Source organism: Sinocyclocheilus rhinocerous, unplaced genomic scaffold (genome assembly GCF_001515625.1).
Source record: "Sinocyclocheilus rhinocerous isolate Xijiao unplaced genomic scaffold, SAMN03320098_v1.1 scaffold567, whole genome shotgun sequence".
Lineage (NCBI taxonomy): Eukaryota > Metazoa > Chordata > Actinopteri > Cypriniformes > Cyprinidae > Sinocyclocheilus > Sinocyclocheilus rhinocerous.
Window position 1 is genome coordinate 814,683 of NW_015649134.1, and position 10,220 is coordinate 824,902.

The following is a 10,220-nucleotide window of genomic DNA, read 5'->3' on the forward strand; positions in this document are numbered from 1 at the left end:
GCAACGCAACGCGTAAAAAGACAGTATAAGTCATTATAATCCGTAATTATGTCCCCACTGGATGCAACAAATGCCTAGTTTATAATGGGTTTTAATGTTTTTGTCTCGTCGCTCCGCCGGGGACATGGCATCACAATATGGGAAAGGGGCGTAACATTTCCGTCACACGCTTGTGGTATTTGGCCAATCACAACGCACTGGATAGCTGGCCAATCAGAACTCGCTTTTCAGACTGATGAGCTTTGTAAAAATCGACGCGTTTCAGAAAGGCGGGGCATAGAGGAGATGTTCCTCATTCAAGCCCGCTGGCCGCCGCTCACTCTAGCCCGCCGGCCGTTCCTCACTCTAGGCCTCCGGCCCTTTAAGTTTGGCTTATGTCTGTTGTAAGAAGATCTGGTAATTTTTCTAATCTACAGTCATTGCATAACCATCTCAAACAAGATTATCATCATTTGCAAATTACTGCTTTCTTTTGCCAGCAGAAGCTGGCCTTACCAACTTCTCTTGTTTTAGTTAACAAGGCCACAATAAGGAAAAGGAAAAGCAAGACGACTCTTGGATCATCTTTTGAGGTAAATTGTAACTCTACCCTCTTTCCTATCACAGGAGAACCAGAAACTGAGGGAACAGAATGAAGATCTAAATGGTCAGCTTCTCAGTCTGAGCCTCCATGAGGCCAAAACCCTGTTTGCCACACAGACAAAAGCGCAGTCTCTGGCCATGGAGATTGATCATGCCTCCCGTGACCAGGTAAGATAAGTGAGGACTTTGATTTGAATATTGTAAACAAAGAGTACATAACTTTGATCTACTGATAAAGCTGATTAATGCTAGAGGAAGCCTATAAATAAAAACACCTTTTAATGTGTACCAGTGAGTAATAGAACAGTATGAAGCACTTTTTTTCTGGAACGTTCTCTGAAAAGGGCCTCTGGTGCCATTTACAATATAAACAAAATATATGAATTTTGTGAGGTTCTTAAAGGAATAGTTCACACAAAAATGAAAATTACGTGATTTACTCACTTTCATACCATTCCAGTGGAGGAGGAAAAAACAAACAAACAAAAACTAAACCCTACTAATGAATGAGCTTTCTGTCTTCTGAGGAGCACAAAAGGAGAAATAAAATAGAATGTGTTTCGAAATGTTCATTAGCATAATTGGGACAAAAGTTTTCTGAAACCACCAATAACAGCAACAGGTCAACCTATGAGGTACAGTTCAAAATGAAAGTTGTATGTGTATGTTAATCTTGACCTTCTCAGTAGTTCTCAAATCTCATTCAAATGTTTTAATTTTCCGCAAACTTTCCATTTTATTGGAAACTTGTAATGCATTGACAGGTTTTGGAGACCTGTCCAATTAATCGGTCCAATACCATTCTAAAATTGTTTTGATTCCCACAGTTGATGGAAGCCCTCAAGGAACAAGAGGAGATAAACTTCCGACTCAGGCAATACATGGACAAGATAATTTTATCTATTCTGGACCACAACCCGTCTATTCTGGAAATCAAAAACTAAAAGCCTGTCATAAGCTGTTTAAAAACTTAACAGTGGATCTAGAGCTCCCCCTGAGGTAGCGCTGAACGTCAAATGACTTGTGCCTCTGAATGCACAATATCTACAATGTGCTGGGTGTTTTGTGCACCTTTCTCATGCTACAAAAATCTAAAATATTCTGGTGAAATATTTCATGCACTTTTTAAGGGCATTTTTGCTGCTCTGTACAACACAAAGGAGTTTTAACTGGAATGTCATTATGGTTACTGAATTGCACCAACTAATATGTGAATATATGACACTGGATGTTTTCACGGTGTATTTGCATTATATGGATGGTGTATGTTTGCTGAGTTTGCACTGGGATGTGATGAGAAAGGTTGAATGATAAAAAAAAGAGAAATAACTACCTATTTGATGGACATCGAAGCCTGTCCCATTCATAATTGCAGAGTATGATCAGAGGAAAGAGACTTTTATATGGCATGTGAGGGAACGATGTAAGGAAAGACAAATTAGAAGAATAGGGGAGAGGAAATTGAAACTGGAACTTGATAACACCGCCTGTTGTAAAAGAAATACATTTTAGAGCAGGGCAGTGCTCTAGTCTGTGTTTGCAATGTAAAGGTGAGATGTTTATTCTGATATTACATGCAGTATGTTTGATTCAAAAAGGAGTGAAAATGCTAGAGGATGAATGTAAAATGTCATTGTGAATGTACCAAACAAGTATTTAAGGTTATTTACAGGCTTTAGCATTAGACCTGTCTGTTCATCAGCTGAATTATGTTCTTAATAGCCTTAAAGAACTTGGACTTGTTCTTCCAAACTAAAATAATATTCAGTTAATAATTTCAAATGCAACATTCTCATGATTTTCTATAATGTGATTTAAATACAAATAAACATGTACATCAGATAATGCAAATCTAAAACACACAAAACTTACATTTGTGTTCCTATCCCAGGAAGGTTTCATATATTGAATGTCAGACATTTTTTAAATGTAAAATTCATCTAAAAATGGCGTTTTTTTTTTTTTTTTTTTTAAAGAGTATCCTAAAAGTGTCCCCCACAGATCTTTTATTCAGTCAATAGATTGTATGTGATGACAATATCAAGCATCTGATTTATTCTGTGCGGATCTAGGCCTACATTCAGTATATGTAATTCTGTAAATTCGATTTTTTTTCTCACATAAATACCTCCCATTTCCTTGTAGCTTTGTGGTTTTTCACTCATCAGTTAAACCCTCAAGTAGACCTTTTTTTTTCAGTCACACATTAAATAATTGCTGAGCTATATTACACTTTATACATGTGTGTAGGACTTGTAAATGATGTAAAGAAATTACCTTTTTACTTGTGCCACTCATTGATTTTACATTGTTTCTCAGTTTATTTCATGAATATTTTTAGTCGTGGAAACACCATAACAAGTATCTTATTATTTCTTATTCTCTTTATATTTATAAAGGAGGTGCTGGAGAAGGCGGCAGTATTCGTTTTGCTTGTTTATGAGAGAGCAGACTAACTCACAACATGCTGAATGGTGACACACTTTAATCCAAAAAAGGGATATCTGTACACTTGCACAAAATGTATACCAATTGCATTTCATTTTCTGCATAATAGATTAATCTGAAATGCCTTAGCAATACTTATGACTGTGGGCTTATTTCTGTTTCAGATCTAAATTAGATCAAGATGTGCATATAGGCATTTACTTTTGCATGTCAGATGTTACTGAATACTGAACTTGAACATGAGAAATTAACAAACTGATCTTTTAAAATAAAACAATACAAAATTCCATATGTGGCTTAAAGGGTTTGGTATATACAGTACATGACACTGTATTCAAGACTGATGCAAATAATCAGACATTAAGAGAGGTTTATATAATATGAACATTTCATTTATGAATCTCGTAAGTGATGTACATGTGTCATAAACAGAGCAAGAGTCATATACGTCATGATACAATGGATATATTAAAAAAATAAAATAACATGATAAACAAGGAAAAGCAAAGCATATCACAAATAACAGGAGCAATGAACACCTGCTATTGTCATGTCATGCTATAGCCTACAATTTACATAAGCTTATTATTTTTGCAGAAAGGTAGAAATATACATGGTCAAGGTATGTTCACTAGGATAGTTGGAACTGTTAATGTCGTTAAAACAAATATCATTTGCTGGAATACAGGCATTTGCCTACAAGACATATTTTTACTTAATACTTTGAATAACAATCTTAATACTTTATATTGTTACTGTTCCTTGCTTTCATTACAGCTGGTTTGTGATTGTAGCTCCGTGTAGCTTTGTTTTTCTGTAAAATCTCTATCGCTTTCTGTTGTTTAAAGTGATAAAATATAACTTAATTCCCACCATATTTCTGATATTATCTATCAACCTAATCTGATTAATTTGATCGTCCGCTTTTATTCTAAAACCGCGAGTGCAGCGCACCTGCAGCGCGTTAGCATTCGTTAGCTTGTCATTAGCGTTTCCATTCGTGCCTATTGCTGTTTTCTTTTCTTTTTTTCTCTCTCTCTCGCTCAGTTTATTTTGTTAAAAGCGCTATATAAATAAAGGTGACTTGACTTGACAAAGAAGCTTAAATGCAATGGTGAAACACACTTGCTCTTGAGCTGATATTTCTGAGCTAGGCCTAACTAACGTTTATTGTTCTGTTGGGTTGCAGGTTATATTTAGTCTGTACTGTTTTATTTAACACCGAGACTATACTGAACAAACGTATACAGTCATAGTATAACAAAGGTGACATAACCCAACATAATATATCTAAAAAAAGGTTGCATTTATATCTGTTAAACATTTGCAAGTCACATTACTTCCTTTGGCGTCTCTCAATCCTCGTGACTACGACGTTAGCTCTGGTTAAATGTTATAATGCTCCAATAGCACTTCATGCTATTCATCAATATTAAAAGTGTCTGAGTTCAGAGTACCCAGGCGTCCCAGTTCTCAATGAGACTTTACAACACCCTACAAAGTAAAACAATGGCAAGAAGAGCGTTTAAAGCCCACATATTAACGCTTTATCATGTGGTGTTTGCTTTGACCATTCGAGGGCGCTGGTTGCTTTAGCAGTTTCAACTCCGTTTAATTGTTTCACTCAGAGAGTCAGTACTTGCTCGCGGTAGTTTTTTTTTTACCACAGTGAAAGTGAAAACTGGACCACAGTGAACGGCCGCCGCAAGAGCATCATCTTCATTCGCCATCGTATCACTAATTACGAGCAATAGTTTTGACGCAAACGAGGTCACCGCCGTGAGTTCAAAAATCTGAATAGTTAAGTTTGTTAATGATGACAAAACGTAGGCTAATTTAGACAATGACAGATTGTCATGCACTATCACAGTAACGTACAAGGGAGACAGGGTTGTTTGGCACAGGGATGACAACTAACTAATTAATTGATACAGAAAACGTCAACAAAACCCCTGTCCAAAAGGGGGAAGAGATCCAAATGTACAAAATAAAAAAAAACGAATTACGCCTGGCTCAAGTGAATTTGGATTTCTACAACATTAGATAACTTTGAAAAATAAAAAACGAGTTAAATCAATTGCATTTGGGATAGTCAATGACAATTTGAAATTAATGTTGGAAAAAAAAAACAGGATTACCTTTGTGAAAAGTCAAGTAATGTATCCAACACTACCAGAATGGAATGTTCATGTGTTGTTTGCCTTTAACAAATTTTTTTACATTTTGAACGTCTTTGGAATGGGTCCGATTTATTTATGCTGTAGTGGACAACCAGTTTGCTGATGCCGAAGAATAAGGCTGTTAGTTCCTTGTATACTGTATGTGCTTCCTTACAGAAAATACAGATACAGAAAATATTGTAAATTTGTTTATAATCTACTGAGCTCAGGCTAATTGTAATAACTTGAGGAGGCATGAGATCTGTTCAAGAGTGCATTTACTCAGCGGAATGCATCAACCAGCAGTACACTCAATCACATCACAGGTAGAGTCAATTTACACAGACACCAAGTTCTTCTCTGCTGCTTTTTAAGCAAATACCAACACAGCTTTAGCCTGCCCTCTACAGGTCATCACTACAACTGACACTTCATTGTCACTCTACAACATCCCTTTTCCCCCAAGCTTACATAATAATCACAATGCTATTTCTCTCCACAAAAAAATATATATAACTACAGTAACATTACAACTAGCATCACAATTACATAGGTAAAAAAATAGCCTCACAGTTTACAATTCACTTTTTTTTGTTACATTTTTTTCTCTTTCCCCCCCCCCACTTTTTTCAGTCTTCAATTCACATTCAATATTACTTCAGTTCATAATCTTTCAAAAGGGTAGGCAACTTCCTGGTTCTTTGTGCGTCTCATAATTACAACAGGACTAGCAGGTTTGTTCATTTCAGTGATTATCTCCGAATGTTGAGAGGAATCCCCAGATGCTTCAGAGGGATTAGTTTCACTAGAAATGTCCTCAGTCTCTGTTCCCTCAGTCTCTTTAGCAACTACAGGTGTTGAGTTTCCAGGAATGTCGAAATCAGGGAATTTACAGTCCATTCCCTCTTCTGAAGTGTTTACAAGCAATTTCTGTCGGGCATGAATTTGATCCACATGCCGTCGAACCACTCGTCCATCGCCCACCATTACTTTATAAGAAAGTGGTCCAGTCACAGTCGCTATATGACCCGGAATCCATTTCGGTCCATAAGTAAAGTTCCGAGTAAGTACTGGATCTCCAACACAAAAACTCCGTTCACGGGCCTTTTTATCATGATAGATTTTTTGCTTTTGTTGTTGTTCATGAATTTTCCTTGTCAAATCAGGATGCATAAAGTCCATTGAACAGCGTAATTTCCTTCCATACAACATTTCCGCTGGAGAGAGCCCTGTGGTGGTCTGGGGAGTGATCCTGTAACTGTATAGAACTTGAGACAATTTAGTTGCAATTGTTCCATCAACACATTTTTTTAGCATGGTTTTCACAATTTGGACAGCCCGTTCCACTAAACCATTACTAGAAGCATGGTAAGGTGCAGAAGTAACATGCCGTACTCCATTTTTATGAAGGAACTCTTTGAATTCGGCACTAATGAAGCAAGGACCATTATCTGATACAATCAGTTCAGGTAATCCATGGTTACTGAAGCTCTTCCGCAAACATTCAATAGTGGAGGCAGATGTGGCTGAATTCACTGGATACACGTCCATCCATTTTGAATGTGCATCAATCAAAACAAAGAACATTTTTCCCATGAACGGTCCTGCATAATCCACATGCAAACGTTGCCATGGTTTGTCCGGCCAATTCCAAGGATGCAGTGGGGCAACAGCTGGAACATTCCTATGCTCTTGGCACGTACAACAGGTTTTAACCAGCCTTTCCACATCCTGATCTAACTTGGGCCACCACACATAACTTCTGGCCAAAGCTTTCATCCTAGACACCCCTGGATGACACTGATGCAACTGTTCAAGAACGTCTTGTCTACCCACACTGGGAATGATTACTCGGGCCCCCCAAAGCACACAACCATCCTGTACGCTTAATTCATCTTTCCTTAATGTGAATGGGTCAAACTCCGTCCCTGTTAATTCATGCAAACATCCGCGTTGCACGGTTTCTCTTACCCGAGATAATACTGGATCTTTTCTTGTCCACTCCCTCACCTGTTCTGCTGTAATCAGGGTGATATCAGCATTCTCCAGCATTAGAACTCTTTCCTCCTGCTTGGTGGAAGATTCCATTGGCAATGGTAGCCGAGGTGTTGAGTTTCCAGGAATGTCGAAATCAGGGAATTTACAGTCCATTCCCTCTTCTGAAGTGTTTACAAGCAATTTCTGTCGGGCATGAATTTGATCCACATGCCGTTGAACCACTCGCCCATCGCCCACCATTACTTTATAAGAAAGTGGTCCAGTCACAGTCACTATATGACCCGGAATCCATTTCGGTCCATAAGTAAAGTTCCGAGTAAGTACTGGATCTCCAACACAAAAACTCCATTCACGGGTCTTTTTATCATGATAGATTTTTTGCTTTTGTTGTTGTTCATGAATTTTCCTTGTCAAATCAGGATGTATAAAGTCCATTGAACAGCGTAATTTCCGTCCATACAACATTTTCACTGGAGAGAGCCCTGTGGTGGTCTGGGGAGTGATCCTGTAACTGTATAGAACTTGAGACAATTTAGTTGCAATTGTTCCATCAACACATTTTTTTAGCATGGTTTTAACAATTTGGACAGCCTGTTCCACTAAACCATTACTAGAAGCATGGTAAGGTGCAGAAATAACATGCCGTACTCCATTTTTATGAAGGAACTCTTTGAATTCGGCACTAATGAAGCAAGGACCATTATCTGATACAATCAGTTCAGGTAATCCATGGTTACTGAAGCTCTTCCGCAAACATTCAATAGTGGAAGCAGATGTGGCTGAATTCACCGGATACACGTCCATCCATTTTGAATGTGCATCAATCAAAATAAAGAAAATTTTTCCCATGAACGATCCTGCATAATCCACATGCAAACGTTGCCATGGTTTGTCCGGCCAATTCCAAGGATGCAGTGGGGCAACAGCTGGAACATTCCTATGCTCTTGGCACGTACAACAGGTTTTAACCAGCCTTTCCACATCCTGATCTAACTTGGGCCACCACACATAACTTCTGGCCAAAGCTTTCATCCTAGACACTCCTGGGTGAGACTGATGCAATTGTTTAAGAACTTCTGGTCTACCCACACTGGGAATGATTACTACCCACACTGGGAATGATCACACAACCATCCTGTACGCTTAATTAATCTTTCCTTAATGTGAATGGGTCAAAGTCCGCTCCTGTTAATTCATGCAAACAAATTCATCGGGTTTCTCTTACCCGAGATAATACTGGATCTTTTCTTGTCCACTCCCTCACCTGTTCTGATGTGATCAGGGTGATATCAGCATTCTCCAGCATTAGAACTCTTTCCTCTTGCTCGGTGGAAGATTCCATTGGCAATGGTAGCCGGCTAAGAGCATCTGCGTTGCCATGATCTTTGCCAGCCTTGAAGATGTTGTAGTATTCGTATGCTCTCAGGGTCACAGCCCATCGCTGGATTCTAGGAGAGGACATTTGGGGAACAGCTTTTAACTCGTTAAATAAAGACAACAAGGGTTTATGGTCCGTAACGATTGTAAATTTTCGACCATACAAATACTTATGGAAGTGCTGTAAGCCAAACATTACAGCCAACCCTTCTTTGTCCAACTGCGAATAATTCCGCTCAGCTTGATTCAATGTTCGTGACATAAATCCTATGGGTCTTTCATTTCCATCAGGCATCTTATGCGAAAGAACTGCACCTAAGCCATAAGGAGAAGCATCACATGATAAAATCACATCCTTCTGGAGGTCATAATGGACCAGAACTTGTCCGTTGTGAATCATTTTTTTAGACTGAGCAAAAGCAGCCTCTTGTTCCCCAGCCCAGTTCCATTTTACCTCTTTTCGCAGCAACTTGTGCACAGGGGCTAAAACAGTAGACAGGTTGGGCAAGAACTTATTGTAATAATTTAAAAGTCCTAAATAAGCCTTCAATTCTGTCACATTCTTTGGTGAGGGAGCATTTTGAATAGCTGTCATCTTTTCTGGTGCGGGATGGAGGCCTGTGTCATCCACCTTATGACCTAAGAAACCTAAGAACTTTTCCATGAAGGTACATTTACTCCGTTTCAACTGCAGTCCTGCTTCCTGCAATCTATCCAATCTATCCACAAGAGTTTGGAGATGCTCTTCATCATTACGACCGGTTACCAGGATATCATCAAGGAAAACTGCCACATGTGGAAGACCTTGCAGTACCCCCTCAATGGTCCGTTGGAAGATGGCGGGGCTAGAAGAGACTCCAAAAGGTAAAACACGATAAGTAAATAGGCCTTTGTGGGTATTCACTGTGACATATTTCCTGGACTCTGCATCTAATGCAATCTGATGATAAGCATGGCTCATATCCAATTTTGTGAACTTCTGTCCCCCCGACAAAGTTGCAAACAAATCCTCTATCCGAGGAATGGGGTACTGTTCCAACTTTGAAACTCTGTTTACCGTTAGCTTATAGTCCCCACATAGACGTATGGTATTATCAGACTTTAAAACAGGTACTACAGGTGCAGCCCATTCAGAGTGTTTAACAGGTTCTATGATGTGTTCTCTTAACAGGCGTTCTATTTCAACTTCAACCTTTGCCTTCATTGCATAAGGGACCGGTCGGGCTTTGAAAAACCTTGGGACCGCTTCCTTATCTACATAAATCTTCGCTGGTGGACCCTTCAATTCCCCCAACTCCTCTTTAAACAATTCTTCATGTTGGCTAAGGACTTCAGGCAAAGTTAAATTGTTCACCCCTTGCATCCTATGTAGGGCCTCCCATTCCATCCCCAATTCCTTAATCCATCCTCTGCCCAATAAATTGGGTCCTGTTCCGGGTACTACCACTACCGGTAACTCCTTCACTGTGCCTTTGTATCGGACTTCTACTTGTGCAGAACCCAACACGGTTAGAACTTGGCCAGTGTAAGTCTTTAAATTCAAAGAACAAGTCTTTAATTTAGGAATTTTATCTGTTTCCCACAATTTGGCAAAGTTGGACCCATTCATTATTGTCACCCCTCATCCGGTTTCCACTTCAATCTGTGCATTTGACT

General features: G+C 39.0%; 2 protein-coding genes across 3 annotated transcripts in view; one reads left to right on the forward strand and one right to left on the reverse strand.

Annotated features, from left to right (window-relative positions):
• The window catches only part of LOC107710284 (rab11 family-interacting protein 4B), a 24,609-nt gene extending 21,445 nt beyond the window's left edge, over positions 1 to 3,164 (forward strand). For both annotated transcript variants that reach the window (XM_016515013.1, XM_016515014.1), the window contains exons 12-13: positions 607 to 750; positions 1,410 to 3,164. In XM_016515013.1, coding sequence (XP_016370499.1) covers positions 607 to 750; positions 1,410 to 1,526 — 261 coding nt within the window. In that variant the 3' untranslated portion in view covers positions 1,527 to 3,164. The remainder of the gene's footprint in view (positions 1 to 606; positions 751 to 1,409) is intronic.
• Positions 3,165 to 5,852: 2,688 nt separating this feature from the next.
• The window catches only part of LOC107710267 (uncharacterized protein K02A2.6-like), an 8,134-nt gene continuing 3,766 nt past the window's right edge, over positions 5,853 to 10,220 (reverse strand). Inside the window, exons 2-3 of the mRNA XM_016514995.1 lie at positions 8,530 to 9,195; positions 5,853 to 7,301 (exon numbers count right to left, since the gene is read on the reverse strand). Coding sequence (XP_016370481.1) covers positions 5,853 to 7,301; positions 8,530 to 9,195 — 2,115 coding nt within the window. The remainder of the gene's footprint in view (positions 7,302 to 8,529; positions 9,196 to 10,220) is intronic.